At 32.6% G+C, this 25,607-nt stretch overlaps 1 protein-coding gene across 1 annotated transcript; it reads left to right on the top strand.

Annotated features, from left to right (window-relative positions):
* On the top strand, nt 1–24,450 carry LOC139495645 (L-xylulose reductase-like). Its single transcript, XM_071283935.1, has 6 exons — nt 1–119; nt 20,167–20,321; nt 21,379–21,421; nt 21,797–21,961; nt 23,178–23,295; nt 24,246–24,450. Exons 1-6 carry the CDS (start codon nt 15–17, stop codon nt 24,371–24,373), a joined length of 714 nt encoding a protein of 237 aa, XP_071140036.1. The 5' UTR covers nt 1–14; the 3' UTR covers nt 24,374–24,450.
* The last annotated feature ends 1,157 nt before the right edge of the window (nt 24,451–25,607 follow it).

The following is a 25,607-nucleotide window of genomic DNA, read 5'->3' as shown; positions in this document are numbered from 1 at the left end:
ATGTTTTACTCCATATGATAGGTATAGGACGCTGTATAGCTCTAAAATTATCAGAACTTGGAGCTAAAGTCTTAGCTGTTAGCAGAACAGAAGCAGATCTTGACAGCTTAAAAGAAGAGGTAAGAAAGAATGCTAAAAAGCAAATAGCTTAAGTATTGATTGTATACACTACACGAAAAGGCAGATTTACAACAATTTGGACAGTCATGTAAATGTTTGACAAATGTAACTACTTTTCTGCAAGATAAATTTGCAGACCTGCTAATGTGTATGTAAATGAATTATTCCTTTGACATTATTTAGAAGGTCGTCAAAGATATGCTAAAGATAATTATTTTATTTCCATAGCTTTAGTCATTCTTCAAAGATATGTAAAGAAATGCCATAGATTTGCATGCACTTTCCAAGATAGGAGATATATGCAAAGTTTAAAATTTGCATAACTGATTTACAGAGGTGTGGGCAGTTTTGAGAGACCGCGGTTTATAAAACATTTACGATCAATGTAAATGCTGACAAATGTTTGTGTTATATTTGCAAACGTTTGTCGATATCGTTCATGTATGTAAAGAAATGTATTTTATTTACTAATACTTTCCAGTATTATAGTTATTTTGATAAATATTGATATTTGCAACATATCTTTACAGACGTATGCAAAGTTTTGAGAGACCGCGGTTTATAAAACATTTACAACCAATGTAAATGCTGTCAAATGTTTGTGTAATATTTGCAAACGTTTGTTGATATCGTTCATATATGTAAAGAAATGTATTTTATCAACTCCCAAAAAATTAGAAAGTGTCTTATATATTATAAGAAATTTTACGTATTGATGGTTTCAGAGACCGTGAAAATATTTGAATTGATTAAGTAGATATTGTTCTTCCCGAATCCAAACCAGAACTTTTTGAAGTTATGATATTAAAAATGGCAGGGTGCTTTTTAAATGTCGGACCGATGATATTTTTTTCTATTTGGATGGTTAAGAAAATCTTCAAAGCTTTTATCCAGAACCAAGGAAACTATTTAAAACTTGAGTGAGGATTTTTTAAGATCTTGCTGGTATAAAAACACAAATGCTTTAAAATGTATTTATCTTTCCTTACATCAGGGTTTACAATTCGATATGCTTGTTGTATCAGAACGGAAACTTTAACTCATACGACGAATTATAATAGTAAATTGATACTTTTTTTTTATAGCTTAAAGACACATAATGAATGGGTTGATGGATTGATTTGTGTAAACGTCCAGCTGCAAATGCTACACGAATCTCAGGTGTAGGGAGAAATGCACTAATATAATAACACTGTACTAAATTATAAGCAGCATTACTTTATTACTTTTTGTACTTCAAATATGAAAAAAAGACGACGTAATTCAATGACATTATAATTATTAGAATAAACTCTAAACCAGAATAAATAATGATCAAATCGATAAAAGCGGTACGTTTTCTCAACCCAAGGTAAAGTACCAATATTGGTGTGGAAAAAGTTAGTTTAGTTTCTGCTTATTTGTGATCTTTTCTCATTTTAATCAAGAGAATAATTGAATATTTTTTTTCTTCAATATAACTTAAGCCAAGGCGTGTGTTTTCAATGTTTTGCATGATCGTATAATTTGAAAATACACGAGTATGCACATACATGTACATGTTTTTTATCAGAATGATTATGATAACAATTGAAAATGCCTAATAATACAATAAAAAAAGAAAGAGCATTAATCAAGTATCCCTCAATAGGTGGTAAATATGTCACTTGTATGTAAATGAATGGATTTTCCCGACTGTGAAATGGTTCATCTTTTAGCACTACAGGGTTCCTTAAAAGGAAAACCGTATGTGTTAATTACCAAAATTGATCTAATAACGCTAATTGGGTATAATAAAATCCAGACATTCTAAAGAGATTAATAATATAAACATGTACAAATCATGCCAATTATACGCAAGCCAAGAATATGGCAGATAAAGACATCGGGATTATTTTTATAATTAAACATGCAGTTTGTATTCATGAAAATGTGTTAATACTTTGAAAAAGGCAAATAATTAAAAAGTTTACATGCTAAAAAATTAAAGAAGAAATTAGAACAGTAGCATTGTATCTGAATGCTGTTGAGGATAAACACCATTTCATATTTAAAAGTAGAATGTACACGTTTACAAGCTTATTATATAGAAATATGTTGAAATTATATACAGTAAAAGTATTTTAAAACAATTATCTTTTGTATATGTTCCGGACCATATGAGTATTTGGACCATACGCGTATGGTCATGACCATATAGGTATATACTCATATGGTCGGGGTAGTTAACACTCTGTTACAGCTTACTTTTAATACTTCTAAACTCTTCATATGGTATGACCGTTCATTAAAAAGACGCTATCATATAAGTAATTTTATTATTGTATTATAATAAAAAGATAAGCTAAATAAAAATAAGAAGATTCACATAGTTAATTTTACTTAATTGTCAAATTTATAGTAAACACATTTTATACCAATGGTCATTACCGATGGTCATTACCGATTTGTTATTACGAGTGAATGGCAATATGTCGACTAAAAAAATAAATTTCAAAAATTTCTTTATGAACTGTTACACAAGAAGTCAGTGGAAAGTAACAGTTTATTTAAGTTGTCTTGTGAATGTGGTGTATTGCAGCCATTTTACGAATGTCACCTAAGCCTACATGCAAGAATGTCACTAGCGATGAAAACTAACTATGGCATCAATATTTAATTTTTACGTAGCTTTTGGATTATAAAATTAATAAATTGTCATGTAATCATCACTTGTTTTGTTGAAACGTTTATAATGCAATTTGAAGAAAATACCTACAATGTATATGGTCCAAATACTCATATGGTCCGGCCCGTTAATAACCAAACGAGTATTATACTCATATGGTCCGACCATACGCGTACGGTCGGACCATACGCGTATGGTCGGACCATATGAGTATACGCATATGGTCATGACCATACGCGTATGGTCCAAATACTCATATGGTCCGGAACATATATAAAAACAAGCATTCTAGTTTCCTCGCTTCTCATATATAGCAGATTTAATAAATTCGATGCAAAGCAAATAATTTAACCTTTGAATTGAATATAATCTCTGTATTTCGTGTTTCAACAAGAATAAACATGACCAACATTAATGGAAAAAAAAATACATCAATTTCCATAAACTTCCTTCTATTATATTAATCTGATTATACAGTTATATATGAAAATATTTATTCAATTCAGAATAGATATAGAAAATCTTTGTCCTTTTTGTTTTCCAATCTTGATTTTATCCTATTTAAAGATATAATGATCTCAAGAAATGTTCCCATGCAGTACATGTATTTGTTCCAATCGAAGGCTCCAAATTTTTAAAACATTTTCTTATCAAGATTAACATTTAATTATTTCAAACTTATATAATGTTGTTGCTGAATGATGTAAATGTTAATCGCCAATATCGAAATCTACCTCCATTTTGTCATAAGTAACAACATATTAAAATTTGAAAACCTTTGGATGAAAGGTTCGTAGATTATCGAACGGAAACGATTGGAGCAGCCCGCCCGCTCGTCCCAGTACATCAATAAATCAATAACGGGACTGGAAATCCCGAAAAAAAAATAGCAAGTCATAAATAAAGGTAAAATACATCCGGTTTACTGTCATCCTCATGTATATGTAGTATACTTGTTTTAAAACTGGTGTTTGTCTTTGAGTCTCTTTTTGTTTTTACTCAATGTCATCAGAAGTGTGTCGGCACTGATCAGTGTCGGATCCAAAGAGGGGGGGGGGGGGGGGGGGGGGTGTTCCGGGGGTTGGAACCCAACTTTTTTTGCCGATCAATGCATTTGAATGGGAGCAATATAGTTGGGACCCCCCCCCCTGTTTTAAATGGCTGGATCCGCGCCTGCTGATATAACAAGACTGGACGGAAGGACGGACACCCTGTATTTCTATGTTCCCATCGACGCGTCGCGTGGGTGACAAAAATCCAACGACATCTTAAAATCATTTTGAATTTAGATTCATATTAATTTGTACTTTGGTCATCGGGGATGTGTGTGTTTTTGGTGTTTTGAGTTAGACATAATGAACAGGCCTGGCACAGCTGGTTAAAAACGCACCTTTTCACAAAGTGGGGAGGCAAAACGAGTCACAGACGATTAGCAAAGTTGCCTTTTTGTGGGGGGCATTTTGGTCACATAGGCGTCAAAAAAAGCAAGAGAGTATTCACAATCTCTTATAAGGAGTTTTCTTACAAGTATACAAGTGTTTATGTAAATCAAAAGGGTTGCTATTTCTTTATTTACATAAATAGAAATGTGGGATATACACAGCAACCGGCCAATTAACGACAATCAAAACCAAAGACATATAGATAACACGTGACTAATGCAGGATGGACAACAACATAGAGTATATTTTACTGCTAATCTGTTACAGTATATTTTTAGTAAAGATTCGTTGGTCTCTTGAATATGAAAGATAATAAGTATATTTAGTATTGCAAGTATGAAATCTATCAAATTATAAAATCACATGTTCACAACAATAGTCAGATTTAAGCTATAACATTAACAAAGTTCAATCTCCTTAGACTCCTAGAACGTATTTGTTTGTCTTGATTAAAATCAAACCATTATAACATAAGGAGATGTCATATGATTGCCAATTAAACAATTTTCCATCAAAGACTAAATGACGTACATATATATTTGAGGTCTCCCAATTACCATCCCACTAATACTATGAACTGCTTATACAAAAAGATATTTTGTCATCAAATGATTTATTATAATTTATAAAATAGAACATCATTATATATGCTAAATAAATTGTGTACCCTTGGCTAAATACTGGGATAATATTGTTTTACCAGTGTCCTTTCGACAGTTCGTCCCGCACTTGGTACACTAGCATAGGTTAATATACGGATGATTTCGTCGGATTATGTACAGTTTTTAAGCTTTAACTTTTAAACAATGTATCTGGTGTTAGTACATACACTAAAAATTCGCATCTTGTCATTTTTTTTCTCTTTTCGACATATTGATAAATTTGACATTTTGAAATATATTGCGCCGGTTTATTTTTATGCCCCACCTACGATAGTAGAGGGGCATTATGTGTTCTGGTCTGTGCGTTCGTTCGTCTGTCCGTCCGTCCGTTCGTTCATTCGTCCGTCTGTCCCGCTCCAGATTAAAGTTTTTGATCAAGGTAGTTTTTGGTGAAGCTGAAGTCCAATCAACTTGAAACTTAGTACACATGTTCCTTATGAAATGATCTTTTTAATTTTAAAGCCAAATTAAACTTTTGTCATCAATTTCACGGTCCACTGAACATACAAAATGAAAGTGCTAGTTTAAGGTAAAAGTTTTTGGTCAAGGTAGTTTTTGATGAAGTTGAAGTCCAATCAACTTGAAACTTAGTACACATGTTCCCTATGGTATGATATTTTTTATTTTAATGACAAATTAGATTTTTTACCCAATTTCACGGTCCATTGAACATGGAAAATGATAGTGCGAGTGGGGCATCCGTGTACTTTGGACACATTCTTGTTAAACCTATATTGAGGGTTCACATACATATAATATGTATATTCTCAGGACCATTTTTTCTTTAATGACTTTTCACGGACGACAGAATGTTGAACTTGGTGTATTTGAATAAAATTTTGCATACAGTTTGCAAGGTTTGTCCGACTAACTACGCACACAACCCACACGTTTACATCATACAGAGTATCCTGTATTTTGTATTAGGATGTTGATTTTCTTTTTAATTTTCACAACTAACAGAATGTTTTATCTTTCTTGACTGCTGCACAAAATTTTTTGTCAGACACAACAATTCAAATTGCACTGTATCGTCCTGTAAATGCATGAAATATTTGCCACCGGACTTTGAGCAACCATCTATCAATCAATTCAAATTGTACCTCAATATCAATGTTTACCAAATTATGTTATTCCGTAACGTCACACGTTTTCTGCCAAATTCTAAGCGTATCGGTCAACTTTGAAGCAATGTATATAAAAAAAAACCAAGGACGATGACACATGTGTTTCTATATATATATATAAAAATAAGGGGATGTGGTTTGATCGCCAACTCTCCACAAGAGACCAAATGACAATGAACTTTACATCAATAGGTCACTGAACTGCCGTCATCAATGAGCAAAGCTCGTATCGCATAAAGTCAGCTATAAAAGGCCCCGAAATGTCATAATATTTATGTAAAACAATTCAAACGAGAAAACTTACGAACTAATTTATGTCCAAAATAATGAACGAAAAACAAATATGTTACATAACAACAAACTGAATTACAAGCTACTTGACTCGGGACCGGAACATACACAATGTGGCGAGGTTAAAACTCGTTTAAAGGACCCAATCCTACCCTAACCTTGGGCATAAACTGGATCCCTGTTGTGTTCACTTATCTCATCAGATGAATACAAATTGAATACATCTAAGAAAAACAGAGTGGACATGGAAGGGTACTTATACATCCAAACAACCAAAAGACTTTAAGTACAGATCTTGGACTACTCGTAGTTACTGACAATTAGTTGAAAGTAATAACAACTAATACAAAAAGCATGCCTCTTAGATGCATGGATTCAGTATACAATCCTGGATATTACGTTAGTTTTTAGTCTTTCTCCGTATAAAAGAACAAAACCATCTATTGAAAAATATAAAAAAAAACTCCTGGTATGGATCAATTAATATTTGAAGGGAAAAAAATGTCAGGCATAGAAAAGCATATTCCTGAAAAATATTCAACATTTAAACTACACTGTGGTCAGATTGTTAAGGAATACTTTACTGCATTGTGGAAAAAACAGCTAGATATACATAAACATGGTAAACTACGAACTTATGTAACATTCAAGTGCAACGTCGGTTTAGAAAATTATTTGTCAATAATGCGACATTTTGAGCAAAGGAAATGTATTACTAGATTAAGAATATCTGCTCACAAATTGCAAATTGAATCTGGTAGATACCAGGGTACTCTTCGACAAAACTGAATTTGTCTCAGGTGCACCTCAGGTGAGGTTGAGGATGAAGTTCATTTTTTATTTAAATGTGACACGCATTTATTAAAAAGAGAGGAATTGATGCAAAATATATTAAAATCATGTCCAAACTTTCAAAATTTAAATATTAATAACAAATTAATTTGTATAATGAATAATGAGGATCCCAATGTACTATTTGCATTTTATAAATATATAGAAGATATATACTAATAATTGAAGGAAAACATAATCTACAATAACTAATTTCAATATAACTCTTTAATATGAATTTGGATACCCTGTTAAGCCTGCACAGATCATAAGAAGAATTTCAAATTCTCTGGCACCGTTCCTTGATGATCCTTGCTGGGTGGACCCAGAATCTATAATCCTAAATATATGTTTTTAAAATATTTTTAAAATAATTTAGGAGTTTGACTCATCTGCATTACGTACAAGTAGGGACTTCCCTTTAAGCACCGACTCTTGGTGCTTTCTGCAGATAAGTCATACTAAATATTCTTTATTAAATAATACTTGTTATTTGCAGTATACCTCATGGTCGAATGTGCGAGTGCTTAAATTGTTTTTTTTTAATTTTTTTAATTTTCTCCCCACAAACTACTAATGCCTCTTGTTGGTCTTTTCAAAGTGAAAATACACTTACCGGGTGCACTTGAGTCACTGAATTCAACATAGTATTCATTGAATAATAATACATTGCTACTTTTACTTTATTATTTTGTTAACACTTGTTATATATATTGTATTGTCTGTGTATTTCATATGTTATTGTTTATAATAATATTGTCCGTATGCTATATGCCCTCCTGGGGCCCTTATTTGGTTAATAAAAATATTCTATTCTATTCTATCCTATTCTATTCTATATTATAAGTATATAATTGACCAATGTGGACCTTATTTTCGCAATTCCATAGATTGCTTTGACGTTACGCGGGATGTTCGTACCGTTTACGTTTTTTGTATGTTTTGTGGGTAAAACTGCGCTGCAGGTGCAGAAAAAAACGTATTTCAATTAAAACAAAGATATCATTGTGCTGGATATAAATTTCCTTGTTCATTTATCTTCCATAAAACAATATAAAACGCATTTGTTCGAGTTGTTATGCATTTGATTATGGATTTTAGAAAAATAATGGGCTGTCCCGGGTAACATTCCACAACGAAAACTGAAGTATAAGCCTTCTTATCGACTTTTATTTTGCCGATTTTCATAATTTTTTTTTTGGCCGCGAATGGCCATGAAATAACAACCCATTATGATATATTTGTTTGACGGCTAATGGCGTCTTATTCTGTTACGCCAGGTAAATCTGCAAAGTTTCATTGTGTCCCATTTCCATTTTCGAAACTACTTTAAAGAAAAAAAGTTAAAAAATACAGATAAATGATATCATCAGGTGAGAAAATGATATAGCTATTATAATGTTGTTTTAATTAATTTATTAATTTCAAACGCAAAATCGGTCAAACACAAAAACAAAAAAGATCCTATTTTTTTTAAAATTTGGTGAATAAAATGTCACACGTTCAATTTTGGCAAAAACGTTGTGAACCGTCGTTATCAAAGTAAACTATGTTTAGTTTTGCACTAGATTGTCGACAATGAAATTCTTATATAGACATGTTATTTTTCTAATCTTTTCAAAATATCTATATTGATCTCCATAGCATTCGTACTTTCCGAGAAAAAAATGTTTGAAAATTGGTGAAAAAGATGTCGCACGCATCAAATTTCTTACGGCGGCAACCTGACGTTGTTTCGAATAGCCAAAACAACCAGAAACGCAGTGCCATAAAAACACACAGAACAAGCGCACAACTAGTCGATTGTCGGTGCATGTATTGTTCAACTACATATATATATAGAGAGACTTTTTAAACTACGATTTGATTTATATATATGTTACTGATTACTGTGAAAACTACAAAAAAAAAAACTTGTAAAGAAAAGTTTGAACTTCAACAAACTTATTTTCAGCGCAACGAGGTATTTTTGTGTCCGTTATTTTTCGACATAGAGGTAGACGGAGTAGAAAGTTTGCCGAATATTTCATGTATTATCACTTTATATTATCGGTTCAGTATAAGTCACGAAATTGTTTTTGAATGTTAGTAAACCGACATTTGTTTCAAACGCGGATATGAAATTTTCGTGAATGGAACCTTAGGACGCAGCCGGGGGCTTTTTAAAGAATCAAGTAGACATAGATTTTTTTTTGGGGGGGGAACGAAATAATACAATCTGCGGCAGATCTTTTTAAATATTGCGGGAAACATTTGAACGACACTACGTTACTGTATTGTAAGCGCCAAATATTTAGATATGATGAGAGTATAGATCGTGACACAATATCTTTAAAATCGTTCCTAATATTAAAAGTCTCTAGTATCAAGTTATTTTCATCTTTGGACGATGCTTAATTGACAATTAGGTACCTGTCATGTTATTCTTGTGAAAACTATTTGGTTGGTTCTTACAAAGACTGCATAAATAATTCCATTTGAAGTCTAAGGCAACCATACCCACAGTTGTCGGGAAAAACTGAAGCCGCAATTGGGGTCCCGCAGAAGATGTGGTATGATTGCCGATGAGACAATTAACTCTCCACAAGAGACCAACATAACACAGAAATTAATAACTATATAGGTCACCGTACGGCCTTCAACAATGAGTAAAGCCCATACCGCATAGTCAGCTATAAAAGGCCCCGCAAAGACAATGTAAAACAAACGGGAAAACTAAGAGCCGTATTTATTTTAAAATGAATGAAAAACAAATATGTAACACATCAACAAAAGACAACCACTGAATTACGGGCTCCTAACTTGGGACAGGCACATACATAAATAATGTGGCGGGGTTAAAATGTTAGCGGGATCCCAACTATAAATATATACATGTAGTCTACAGCACTAGACAAAATATCTGTTTCATTCCGATGTAACTCGATTCAAAGTAAAAGTGTGTTAAAAAATAATTAGAAATCGGGAGATATGCCATTCAGTATCGTGTTATCTTGATATTAGTACACAGCTGTGGAATACAAAGAAAAATTGACCACTTGCAGGGGAACACGAAACTGCATTGAAAATGAAAAAAATAAAGAATAGAAAAGAAAAAGATAGGCTAACAATTTAAGAATAAAGAATAGTGGGCTTCTAGAATATAAAGAATAGAGAATAACGTGCAAAATTTGTATAGAATAAAGAAAACATGGCGTAAATAATATTAAGAATTAAAGAACACCCACCTCCCTCCTTTTCTAGACCCTCTTTTATCCTATGACTCTTTAAAGAAAGAAGCGCCGTAATTCATAGGAACAAATAGATTTGGAATATATTATTTTCTCTAGCATTTTTCAAAGTTTAGCATTTTTCAAAGTTTAGCAACTGCATTTTTTTTTTCGAGCGCACAACTGTTGTCCTAACAAACTAGACCATAAGTTCACCAAACTTAACAAGCTGATGCATCACAGGAAAGCAGTATTTTACAGCCCGCCCCCCCCCCCCCCCCCCCTCAAAGAAAAACAAAAAAACACACACACAAAATTACAATAAAAAAACACTATTGCTAGTACAAATGTATCTGGACAATGACATGCGACCCCCAATGCTAGTTAACACGGGTGCAGTACTAGTCCATAACTTATGTGCATTGATTATAAGTAGATACAATCGTGAAATGAGTGTGCGTCTTTTGCCAAAAGCAATTCCCTTTAACATTTCTTTTTACAATTGAACACACTATATTTTGGTAGCATTCTTTACAGTGACTTTTAATTTATGAACACTTTGAATAGTTATTTGAATATATATAGGCATTGGCATCGATAGATTCTGCCAGATTTGCAACTTGCATAATTAACTAATTAAAAATTATAGTAATTAAATTCTAAAGGTCACGCTTGGTACCCAAAGAACTACAGCTTCAATAGATAAACCTCTAAATTGAAGTTTAACCTGCATACTAGGTATTACAACATCGTGAACGGGAGAGTTGTACGTAAAAAAAAAGATGTTGTATGATAGCCAATGGGACGAATACTTATATCCGCCAGGTACCAAAGCATGATGCAAGTTAAAGATTGAAAATCAGAAATGTGCCTTGATATATCCATAGACACAGAGGCTTGTCACTTTTTTTGTTTTATCTTTTTATTGGAAAATATTCTTTAATATATCAACTTATTTAAAGTTTTAAACATTTATCAATGCGATTTAACTATAACGATAGTTTATGTATTTTGCCCCTCTTTCCTTTTTTCCCGCCTGTATGGAAAGCAAGTACAATGATATATGTTTCCACTGTTAAAGGACAAATAAGACATGTAGTTATTTTAAGACTTTGCGTAAAATATGTCTAAGAAAGAAGTGCAAGATATTGCTTTGTTCAAACACGAATCATATACATTTCCGCTAAAACTATAAGTCTAGACTTCGTCTTGTTGTACAGGGTACAATTGCCTTATATCTTTTAAAGATACTAGAACACACCCGTGATATCACGGATCCGTGACTGAATTAAAGTATATAACTATGCGCAAGCCTTATTTTAGTATTAGTATTGTCATCTGATAAAGTCATGCCGATTATAAGATACACAGTTTTTCTCTGCTTTCAAGTCTTTCTGTTCGAACCCGTCGAACTGAAACAGTAATATTAATTATTTGGAAAACAAAAGGTCCTGGAATGGAGTATTTTTTAATCAACAGCATTGTCCTATATAAGTTATAAATAAAGTTGAATTCTTTGCTTCGCTGTTTTACGTCATGCCCACTAACAAATTGAAAACTGTACCTATACGCCTTATTTTTAGTCCAGATTTTTAGTATTCGTATTGTTATCTTAGAAAGTCTTATTGATTAAAATACTACAATAGGTAACAATTTGACAATTTAGTAGTGTCAACCCTGTGGTTATGACCCGTGTATATAGCATATTAGTTATCTTAGAAAGTCTTGCTGATTGCTGAATAAAGCTACAATAGGGAACAATTTGACAATGATTGAATTTAGTAGTGTCAGCCCTTTGATTATGACCCGTGTATATAGCAAAATCCTGAATACAACGTTTGGTGGTGCGCCTGTCAGATGCGGAACGTACAGATACGGTAATAGGTAACAGGTGAATATACTATTGGTATCGGTAGCGGACTCGACCCGGAACTTCTTAATTATTGGCAATATTAATTACGTGGAAAACAAAAGGGCCTGGAGTGGTGTGATTTTTAATCTACACCTTTGTACTATATTAGTTATATATAAAGTTGAATTCTGTGATTCGTCGTTTTTACGTGATGACGGCTGACAAATTGGACCTCGTAATTTTAGTATTATAGATGTTTTCCATGTTTTTTTTTGTAAGATAGGTTTTTGTACCTTCTGTTTGAGTAAGTTACATGTATTTGTATTATGACCGTCATTTGTTTTTTGTGTTGTGTGTACAGTTTATGTTCTGTAGACCTGTAAGTTTTTGAGATGCTGATCCAAGCCTAAAAGATGTTTTATATACTTTTCTTTTGTTTGAAATTTGCCAGAGAGAGATTCAAAAGATTGAAGAGTAATTGTAATATGTATTTGTCGTTTACAAATCTTCTTGAATTATGTTAAAACAAAATAACTTTGTCACATCGATTCTTGTTTCAATGTTATTTCAATTGAAAAGTATGCAAAGTATGTTAAATGTAATTATTGCAGAAAAAATAAAAAATAAAAAAAATAAAAACTTATTTGATCATGACAGAAAAAATACGATTCCTGTCAAAGTACATATGGGAGCTGTAAAATTTTAGGATGGAATAGGCGATAAATGAGATATCGAATGACTGATAGTTCGATAACTTATTTTAGTTTTGCGTATTTAAAAACAACACAATCAAATGACAACGGGAGCATTGTTTTAAGACAATGTATGATGTTATTAATCATAAAGAAATGATAATTGTTTGTGCCTTATATTGATGGATATTGATACTAGCGGTGGTCTTCTATTGATCTTTTCGGACCAGATCTTTCTGTAAAAGGTGATAATTGTCACATTTAACTGCTGATAAACCCCGTTGATCGGAGGAAGGGCGACATCTCGTCGATGGAATGATATTATCTATCGATTTTGTTTGATTTCATTGGTAAATTGTGTGTCAATTATGACACGTGACTCACTGGTTCTTTGTTTGTAGTGTTTAACTTTCATTCTCACACACAAGAAAGTTTTTGCAGAGAGAGCTTCATGAAGCACACGGAGTTCAACATCTCGTGACTGGACTTAACGGATAAGGAAAACTAATATTACAAAACTGAAATATTCGTCAATAGATTTAACGTTTAAGTATGTGTGCAAACTAGCCGATTCTTAAAAAACATTCTCTCAAGATGTGTTTTGTGTCAAATATTATGTGACAACTAATCTACCGATGAAGGAATATTTCTATTTCAGAAACTTGGACTTTTTATAAAAACTTGATAAATCGATCGATAACCTTCCGAATGGTACCGATTTAAATTTAAAATGAGGCCGCATATCTAAAATTGTTCAGGCTTAATTTGTATATATGTATTATAACTACCAGTAACCAGAGACATATATATATATATACATATAGTACAACTCGTCTTAAACATCAACCCAACAATGTTAGATCTGTAAATTTGCTTTCGCAATTTCAGACGTACTTATATATATATATATAGTATATATGTCTCTGCAGTAACATATATAATACATATTGTAGCAGGGATGGGGTAATTAAAAATGTAATGGTAATTAAGTGTAATGCATTACAATTTTCCAGGTAATTGAATGTAACGTGTAATTGAGCATTTTTTTAATTACATGTAATGGTAATTTAATTAATTACATTGAAAAAAGCATGTAATGCTCAATTACTTTTGAATTACATTTCAATTACATGCACTTTTATGGTGTTACAGTTAAGGATTTGTGTTTAATAATATAAATTGTAAAATTATATATATTTTTCAAATATTAATATCAATGCTTTTTTAATATATTGGACCTACAGATTTTTTTTTGAATAGTCTTATAATTTAAAAAATGTGATAATGATATATACATCATATAAGGGTTGTTCAGTTTTTAAGAAAGATCTTTAACTAAATAGATTGATAAGTAATTAACACCTTGTTAAACAAAAACAATAAAATGTGTCACTGTGAAACATCTTTCTGAGACAGTTCATTTAGAATTTAAAATCACTGCATACAATCATTTTGTCAAATTAGTATATGTAAGTAAGTAAATAGTTTATTAAAGTGTCACATATTGATTGACATAAATATAAGCAACATTATATAAATATATACACATAAAACAATCAATATCCAGCCATAAAAACGACTTATGAGACACTAAAAAGCTTAAAATTCTATAAAAATTCAAATATATTCCGTAAAAAACATACAAGTCACAAAATATTCACCATTAAAATAAAAAATAAAAATAAAAAAATCACTATATTCAATAAATATATATATACACAAAAGGATTATAGAAATAAAAGTTAACAGCTGTAAAAACAAACAGCAATTAATCAGATTAAAATGTCCAGGGGCAATGCCACTATTACAGTTATTTTATCTAATTAGCAAAATATTTAGACATTATATACATTGTTTGTACTAAAAATTATTTTCAATATTGTGACAAGCACACTTTTCAATATTTTTAAAGTAAAATAAAAAAAAATATTTTAAATTCATTTATAATTTCTTTATTCATATTATGTTAAATTCAAATGAGTTCATTTCTTAGATGTCAAAATACCCCTTGATGTATTGGCAAGTTAATAGGAACAAATTCCCTCTCCTATCAATATAATGATCTTCTAATCATAAAACTTCCATGTCCTGATCAAGCAATATCTTGCACAACATTAGCTCCTGTCGAAAGACTATTGACAATTACTGTTTTCAGACCAGAAGATTCAGACTAATTGGCAAAACATTAAAATAAATAAATTAAATGATTATCAAATGCAACGCTTAAACTATGCTTTCATGAATATTTTACACATGCATCATATAGACATGTAAAATATTGTTAAAAAATATCATGATGAAATGTAATGTGTAATTTAATTAATTACTTTAGTAAAGTAATTGTAATTTAATTAATTACATTTCAAAAACTGTGTAATGTGTAATTAGTGTAATTGACCATTTTTGCAATGTAATGTGTAATTTAATTAATTACATTCCAATGTAATTGACCCCAAGTCTGTATTGTAGTATATGTCTCTTTAAAAAAAATTATATGTTTTATAAACAGAGTGAATTATGACTCGTGCAATTCCAGAAGTTTCAAAGCGATACTCGAAGGAAACGATCGTTTTATGCGAATGAACCATAACTTACCGAGAAACAAGATTTTGATGGATAAAGAAATTTACGCACTTCACCAAACAGAGCTCGAGAAGAGATCAATAACCGATTATGTAGAACCGACTTTTTAATTTTTTTTTTTTATTAAAACGAAATTATTAAAATACATGTATAATAAATGATATTACCAATATGCCAAAACCAATCCCAAAGCAGCTATATTTGTCATATCATAGCTTGACCACTAAAGCTATGGAAATATTTGTCAATATATTCTGCACCTTTCAAATATAGTAGCAAATTAAAAGCAAATATATCTATTTACCATACATTTCTAGCTGTCTGAAATATCTTTCTTTATCATTTCTTTGCATATGTATTCAAAGTTACATATGCCCAATATATTTACACATACATTTCTAGCTGTCTGAAATATCTTTCTTTATCATTTCTTTGCATATGTATTTAAAGTTACATATGCCCAATATATTTACACATACATTTCTAGCTGTCTGAAATATCTTTCTTTATCGTTTCTTTGCATATGTATTTAAAGTTACATATGCCCAATATATTTACACATGTCATTGATATTATCATTTGACCACATTTCTCAGTTAAACAAATTGTCTGCAAATCCATGTATTTACCATACATTTCGAAATATGTTCAAAGGCTTTTGATATGTTCTGATTTGACATACATTTCAGCCGACAATAAAGACTAACAAAATTATTCCTTTACAATACATTTGACAGGTCTCTGTAGATTAAAGGAAATGATGCTTTACACCCCCTATAAAGTTCTCGTTTTGAATTGGTTTACATACCAGGAAAATGTAGATGCACCTTACACTTTATAACCCATATAAAATCATTTGAATGATGATGCTTTGCTACCTAGACAAAGAAACACATTTGCGGATAAATTTACATCATAGAAAAATACATGACAAAGGTTTCCATTTGCAGAGGTATACAAATACATAAGTTTGCAAAAGTTTTGCGACGGTCATAAATATATATAAATTCTTAACTGCAAAATGGTTTGATTAGGTGTTAATATATTTTATAAACCGCGGTCTCTCATAACCGCCCATAGGAGGGTATAGCACAAAAAATATTAATATTTACAACATGTAAAGACAAGATAAACTAAATGCAGCGGTTTATAAATATATGTAAATGTCGGTCTCTGAATACATTTACATAACATTTGCATACCTCTTCAAATCCGGGATTTCGTGTAGTGATATATCCTGCAAATCTTATGGGCTCGATAGACGAGTGGTGTTAGAAGTCTCACTGGTATCACTAGCCTGTCAACATCGATGTTGTGAGTTTAAACTCTAATTTTTGCAATATATTCACATTACCTGACCGGTGTGAGAAAAATATTTCTCCTCACTATTGAAAAATCTGTTCTCAGCAAATGATTGGTTGAAATTTACTTATGACGTTAACTTTTCTTGTTTTCTTCTGAATTTTCATATTGTGACGTCATGAAAAAGGCGACTATGTCTGATGACGTCACATCAAAAGTACACAACTTTCCTCAACTCTTTGAAAAGGAAGGACAAAAATCATAAGAGAAACAGATTCCACCACTGTAACTCGTGTATTACGATATTTCTCCACTCTCAAAAGTTAAATATTAATAATTTAAAAACCTCGGCAAGCCTCGCGCTTTAAATTTGAATATTTAATTGTCTCGAGTGGAGAAATATCGTAATACACTTGCTGCAGTTGTGGAATCTATGTATATTACACGTTGCACGGGCGCTCGATCGAATCTTAATTGCCTAGGATCAGTTTTCTTTCAAAACGTTGGTAGGGCTCTCTGGGAACTCCAGTGACAGCAAATAAAGATAATAGTACTGAAAATTGCGCAACATACCAATAAATCAATCACTTCATGTACACTTATACTTCTAGTGTGTAATGATTAATTGTTTGAAAGTAGGATGTTGCTATTGATCGTCAATGTCTGTACGAAAAAGCACAATGATACCGCTTTTGCATTTCAAGTTAATAATTGACAGACAATTGGCATATTGAAGGGCCAATTGTGCTTTTCTCATCACCTGGCGTCCGTCGTCGTCGGCGTAAACTTTTTTTTTTACATTTTGAACTTCTACTAGAGAACCACTGAATGGAATGAAACCAAACATAGTATGAATGTTCCTTATGAGCAGCTGATCAAGTGTTGTTACTTTGTGTCTGATCCTTCATCCAAGATGGCCGCCAGCGAGGGATTTAGTTTAACATAGGACCCAATGGGAAATGCATACAGATGACTTCTTTTGAAGAACCACTGAATGAAATAAAACCAAACAAAGTCTGAATGTTCCTTATGAGGTGTTGACCAAGTGTTGTTACTTTGTCGTATATCCATCATGCAAGATGGTCGCCATCGGGGGACTTATTTTAACATAGGACCCTATAGGAAATGCATCCAAATGACTTCTTTTAGAAAACCACTGAATGGAATGAAACCAAACATAGTATGAATGTTCCTTATGAGCAGCTGATCAAGTGTTGTTACTTTCTATCTGATCCTTCATCCAAGATGGACGCCAGCGAGGGACTTAGTTTAACATAGGACCCAATGGGACATGCATACAAATGACTTCTTTTGGGAATCCACTGAATGGAATAAAACCAAACAAAGTATGAATGTTACTTATTAGGTGCTGATCAATTGCTTTTACTTTGTATCTGATGCATCATCCAAGATGGCCGCCAGCGAGGGACTTAGTTTAACATAGGACCCAATGAAAAATGCATACAAATTACTTCTTTAAGAGAACCACTGAATGGAATCAAACTAAACATAGCATAAATGTCCCTTATGAAGTGCTGACTAAGTGTTATTACATTGTAGCCAATCCATCATCCAAGATGGCTGCAAGCGGGGCACTTAGTTTAACATAGGACCCAATGGGAAATACATATAAATGTCTTCTTTTAGAAAACCACTGTATGGAATGAATCAAACATAGGATGAATGTTCCTCATAAGATGCTCACCAAGTATAGTTACTTTGTCGGCGATTCAACATCCAAGATGGCCGCCAGTGGGGTGAATAGTTTACCATAGGACCCTACGGGAAATGCATAAATGACTTCTTTTAGAGAACCACTAAAGGAAATGAAACCAAACATAGCATGAATGTTCCTAATGAGATGCTTACCAAGTAATGTTACTTTGTCGCCAATTCAACGTCCAAGATGGCCGCCAGTGGGATGATTGCTTTACAATAAGACCCTACGGGAAATGCATACAAATGACTTCTGTTAGAGAACCACTCAATGGAATGAAACCAAACATAGCATGAATGTTCCTGATGAGATGCTGACCAAGTGTTGTTACTTTGTAGCCGATCCATCATCCAAGATGGCTGCCACTGAGGGTTTAAGTTTAACATAGGACCCTATGGGAATGCATACAAAAGAGAACCACTGAATTGAGTGAAACCAAACATAGCATGAATGCTCCTTTCCTAATCAGGTGCTGGCCAAATGTTGTTAACTTGTAGCTTATCTTTTTTTTGATATGATTTTAAAAACTCAAGTAGTGACAGGAGAGCGATACAGGCTCTTTAGAGCCTCTAGTTTGTTATTATATTCTAATGTAGTCATTTTGGTCTCTTGTGGAGAGTTGCCTCATCTTTTTATTTTCATATTTAAGGCAGACGAAACATTTATCGATATATTAGTGTACTGATCTGATCAACACATTCTTTTGCACGATTGCAAGTGTTCGTTACATTTTAATGTTGTGTCGTTGTTCTCCTGTAATATTTAATGCGTTTCCCTCAGTTTTAGTTTGTTACCCCGATTTTGTTTTTTGTCCATAGATTTATGAGTTTTGAACAGCGGTATACTACTGTTGCCTTTATTTCGAAATATATTTCTAAAATTGAATGAATGTGTATAACATAATGTATCTTTATGGCTTTGTGTAGTCAGCAATAAAAGCTGGCCTCGAAGTTATTGTTAATTTTCCTAGTTTAGGGTCGGCTTGAATCAGAATTGAATACTAAAAAATAATTTTCATAAATGACCACGCATATGTTCCAATTGTCGTAACCACATTCCCATTCTCTTTTCCTTGATTATGACTAACCGAATTAAACTTATAACCAGGTGTATACTTATATGACCTACACGTTGTATGTCACATGTGGAGCTGGTTTGCTGATAATTCCGGAGCTCTTGAGATCAACGCCGTATTTTTGGTGTTGTTCCGTGTTGTTTAGTCTTCAGTTTTCTATGTCGAGTTTTGTCCTTTTCCTGTTTTTTTTTTATGCCATGGCGTTGTCAGTTATTTTCGACTTATGAGTTTGTATGTCCCGTTGGTATCTTTTGCTCCTTGTTTTAGTATGACGTTTGATGTTAGTTATAATGCTTTGTAAGAACAAATCGAAGGTACATTGAAAAGGGAAAATGCAACTGGTTTGTTTCTACGTAGCTATGTCTGTTTTAGCAAAAACATGTAATCATTCCTGTTAAAGGTTTGTAGGCAAATAGTCCTTTTGACACTTGAAAAACAAATTGACTATTAGGTGACATGTTCTGCCAAAGACCACTATTAGTAGTTTTTTTATGAATGCATTTCTAATGTAGCAGTCACCTATCTGAGTTAAGTTAAATTATATGACATATTTAAAGATATAATTATCGACATATTGAATTGCACTGACACGTTCAATTTCCCTTTTTCTTCGAAGGATTCAGCAATTGAAACAAGATGTTTAGATATAGGAAACTGGAAAAACACAAGAAAAGTTATTGAAGACGTAGGACGAGTAGACCTATTAGTAAACAATGCTGGAATTGTGAGGCATAAATCTGTTCTTAAAGCATCAGAAGAGTTCACAGACGAGTAAGTTGTAAAACATATGAAGTTTATATAACGATTTTTTTTTTATTATTTTTGGCACATTATCAAAGAGTCTTTCGTTAGTTATTGCTTAAAAAGTCTGTGTTATATGGAAAATTTAGGAGGAGGAGGATGTGAAATTTAAAATACAAAAAGTCGAAAAAAAGACAACAACATTGCCAAACGAATGAAACCCCAACAAAAGGGCAATACACAACTGTTTACAATTAAAGTGTTCAAATTTTGAAATGTACTTATAATCAAAAGTATACAAGCATCAACTTTTCTCATCAATTGGCGTTTTTCGTTCTTCTAAGTAATTTATCAAAAACATTCAACTATAAAGAAATGTATGAACGCGCGTTTATACAAATTTAACCTCGATGTTTTATGGTGCATTATGGTTGTATTGATCCATATAGGCATATATAGGTTGACTTGCTAAACATACAACAAACAGGACAACATGTCAGGATGGTTATATAAATATTAAAAAGACTGAGACAAACGATCTTTCAGAACATCTCCTTTTCGCTCGGAATATTCAAATGCCTTCATTGGAAGTAACCTTCCTTCAATAGTTTTTTGCTATCAGAGTGAGTGCAAATTTCTACGACCTTCCACCCGAACAGAATCAACTAAGGCCTATCACCTTCTTTACCATTAATTTATTTTCGTCCTTAACAATATATATGTGCCCCCGGTCGTGAAGCAAACACCAATCATTAGAATTTTAAGATGTAACATTTTGCAGCAGTACAGTGAGTATCGAGAAATATTATTATGTCCAGAGAAGGAGAAGATACATATTCATCTACTCACAAGCAGGTCTTTTCCCTTTTCTATTTCCATTTGAAATCATCTTGGAGAGTTGCAGCCAAGAAAGTTGATTAAAAATTTAGTGATTAAGGATATGTGACTAAACCTACAGTTAGAACTTGGAATATTGCACATTTTTTGTCTTGCATTGGACAATTATTGACTTGTAAACTATCTTATAATAGAACATTAAACAGATAAGGTGAAATCTCTTGACATGACTTATTTTTTTTATTTGCAGACATTTTGACGTCAACTTTAAGGCAGCATTGAACATATCGCAGGTATTACATAATTACATAATATAGGTATATACATTTGAAAATTTACCCTTCTCCAATTGGTATATAACGAACGATAGTTTCATTGGCAATCTTACCACATCTTCTTATCTTTATATCATTTGCAAATCGTGACTTTTATATCTTAAAACACATATATCTTACCACGAAAATCGTTACTAAATTATTCAAATCTAATTCATTTCAATCATTTGCCTGGTGGGTACAGTGAATGCGTTTTACTATATGATAAATATGTAAAACGCACCTGTTATTTTAGTATTTTTATATTTTCACAACGGTTAACTTTTCGTCATACATTATTCATGCTACTGAACAATTTTCACCATGCATGTTGCAATATTTGCGTCTTTACAGATCGTCGCCAAAGGAATTATTTCACGGAAAGGAAGTGGCGCCATCGTGAATATTTCAAGTATCTCCGGTATTCTTACTGCGCCATGTTTCCCTATTTATTGCTCCACAAAAGCAGCCATGGACATGCTTACAAAGTCTATGGCTTTAGAGTGCGGACCTTTTAAGGTAAACTTTGGATAATAGGTAAACTTAAACTACTTCCTTTTAAAAGTTATAAATATGTTAATTATGTTATTTACAGAATCAGTAATTGAATTGCAAATTTTAAAGATTTCTACTGTATATGAACTTTTAAATAACAACTAAGTGCACTGCTTATCAAATGTATATTCGAAAGTTGCATTTAGTGTAGAATGTCAGTGAAGGGTCTGAAATACTTAAACAAATGCTACAATTGGTTACTGTTCAAGTTTCACACTTTTTAAAACCTTGTTTTCAAAACGAAGCTAGTAAACGCCCACCGCATGTCTAGTTTTAATAAGAAGCTTTGTATGAAAAAAAAATCAAAGATACAAAACTTTTAATGTAGAACGAGTATTTATTCTATGCTAAACTCACTAATTACGCTTGAATCAAAAAGTTATCAAAGGTATCAGGATTATAATTTAGTACGCCAGACGCGCGTTTCGTCTACATAAGACTCATCAGTGACGCTCATATCAAAATATTAATAAAGCCAAACAAGTACGATGTTGAAGAACATTGAGGATTCAAAATTTCAAAAAGTTGTGCCAAAACAGTTGAAAAGCAAATAAAATTGAGAATGGAAATAGGGAATGTGTCAAAGAGACAACAACCCGACCATAGAACAGACAACAGCAGAAGGTCACCAATAGGTCTTCAATGCAGCAATACACTCCCGCACCTGGACTCGTCCTTCAGCTGGCCCCTAAACAGATTTGTATACTAGTACAGTGATAATGGAATTCATACTTAACTCCGAATTATACACAAGAAACTAAAATTAAAAAGACTAAAAAAGGCCAGAGGCTCCTGACTGGAGACTGGCGCATAAAGACTGATTCGTTGATTAATTGGCGTTTCACGCTTGTGTTATTTAGTTAGTTTTTGCGGATGAAGCCGGATAGTTTACTTCAGTATAAAAACTGACACTCCTACTCGATTCAGGTTGGAGTCGAGTGCACCTGTCCTGTGCGGGATTCGGGCTTACAACCTCTGAATTGACTGGCTAGTGATACGGTAATTCGACTACTTAGACCGCTCTGCTACCCTTGCTTCAATAAGCGATTGAAGTGCCAAATGTGTTTTTGGCAATAAGCTTTGTTTGTTTAAATTTTAATGCCGGGCATTAAAAATGTAATGAATGAAGTACTAGCTTTATTTTCTTATTTGATTTTCCACGGCTTTTTTATATTGCAAGATTCGTGTGAACAGTTGTAGTCCAGGTGGGGTACTTACACCGCTGGGTGCGATGATTTTGGCCTCACAGGAACAAAGAGATGCCTTTACAGGAAGAATACCGATGGGACGATTCATAGGTAGTAAAGTTAATGCCAAACTATATGTAAACTAGCTCTTTTTGTCATGTACATGTAAAAAAAACTACGGGTGTATTCCTATCAAGCAAATGAAAACGAAAGGTAAAATAATTTACAGAACTACTGTACTGGTTATAGATTGAAATATGTATTATTATGAATTACAGGTCATATCTTTTAAAATACCACTTTACTTAACTATAAATCACCATAGAAACAGCAACGTCAAAATTTGCCAAAATGGTAAACTTGTTAAGAAAAAGAAAGTTTGACATGGGAACGGTTATTGTTTTGAATTATACAATATAAAACATACATATTTATCAATTAGAACAAGCAACGAGTGCAACGTATACATTAAAGGAAATAAACGCAATATAATGGAACAAAGTATGCTAAGAAATGGTTAATTGACTGGCATGTACTGAAAAGTTCAAATCATTATGGTTGTCATAGATTTAGTTTGAAGTTCACCGTATGTGTCAATATCGAGGTCAACATCAATACATTTAGAGCAGACTTTTTTCATTTTGTAAAATTTTTTTATCACCCAGGGATATATGACATGTAAACAATCATCACAATTTTCGTGATTCATTAGTTTATCTGAAAGTTATATAAAAGAAATTTGCATGATACATTTTGATAAAAACGTAAAAATGTAATTAGTTTGGATGGTACCAAATGGTATAGATTGTCACATATCTTATACACGGATGTTATTGCGAGTTAAAGGTCTTGTTCCCGATATGGCATTGGTTTGTTCCTTTGTTTTGACAAAATCGCTAATGACAAATAGTCATATGCGATCATTAATGGCAACGCATAGGGTCGAAAAAAAGCAAACATTTGCATTAACTGGAGAACTCGGACTATTTATGCAATTTTCAAGCAGTAAAAAGTAATGATTTTTATCTCCCCTTTAAATTTCAAACATCTTTATTTTTCAGAACAAGACGAAATTGCCAATACCGTTGCATTTCTGCTCAGTGACTATGCATCAATGATAAATGGTGCCGTGTTACCTGTGGATGGTGGACACATAATACATATGGCACTTAACCCTGCCAAAAAGTAACAATAGTTCCTTTAATCAAAACACATATCCTGACTGGGTGTATCTTGTACGATTGTGTAATTAAAACAAAAACAAAGTATGCAAGTCATTACTTACAAGTGTTGTTAATGACGTTTTAGGCAAAATATTTAGGAATTTTGGTCCTCAATGCTCTTCAACTTCGTACTTTATTTGGCCTTTTTAACTTTTTTGGATTCGAGCGTCACTGATGAGTCTTTTGTAGACAAAACACGCGTCTGGCGTATATACAAAATTTAGTCCTGGTATCTATGATGAGTTTATTTATTTATTCCAGGATTATTATCTCAGCATTCACACTACATTTTTTATTTTACTACTTGTGCAATCCATATGCAAGCGTTGTTACACGATTCATTGCAATCATTTGATACGTTTCGGACGAATAGATATTTCATTATTAATTAACTACACTGTTTAATATTGGACTTAATATGATGAAAACTGCCTATGCAATATATGGTGTAAACTCGGCCAATATAGATTTTTTTCTGTATTGGCCGAGTTGGCACAAGTGCAGGATTTCGGTACGTCTCTAGTTTTTACATAGAAAGTCATGAAAAACAGAAACTGAAAGTAAACAGTTGTTTTGAAGACGTAGTTGTCATTTAGTCATCTTAAACATGCTGAAAATGTCAGTATGGCATACATTTCAGACTAAAGACGGTCACATTCATTTTAAAAGTATTTTGAAAGCAGACGATAGAACTATTTCAGGTTTGGGAAACGAGTAGATTATCACAAAGTTCATTTCCGAAATTATGAAAATCTCTGTTCTTTGGTAATTTGGCTAATGGGTAGTGGTATCAATATCAACTCCTACATCATTGGCGGATCCAGGGTTGGAACCCCCCCCTTTTTTGGCCGATCAATGCATTTGAATTGGGACATATAGTTGGAACCCCCCTCCCCCCTTTTGTCCTGGGTTGGGAACTCCCTTTTTAAAATGGCTGGATCCGCCCCTGTACATTTAAAAAAAATATATATATTCAATTTGTTTCTGCATATAAATACATGCAAAGGCAGTTCCTTTCTAATTACTATTTATGTGTTGCGTCTAAATTAAAATTGTAACACTTTACAGTCACTGGATAGGGTAGAAAAATTCATCAGATGAGAAAATGCTGAAGACACCTGGAAACAGCACCAGATCATTAAGTTGATAAACACTGTATTGTTTAGATGTATTATATGATTTCATAGTTTAGCCAGTCTT

Source organism: Mytilus edulis, chromosome 11 (genome assembly GCF_963676685.1).
Source record: "Mytilus edulis chromosome 11, xbMytEdul2.2, whole genome shotgun sequence".
In the NCBI taxonomy this organism is placed as follows: domain Eukaryota; kingdom Metazoa; phylum Mollusca; class Bivalvia; order Mytilida; family Mytilidae; genus Mytilus; species Mytilus edulis.
This window is presented reverse-complemented; position numbering and strand designations above follow the sequence as displayed.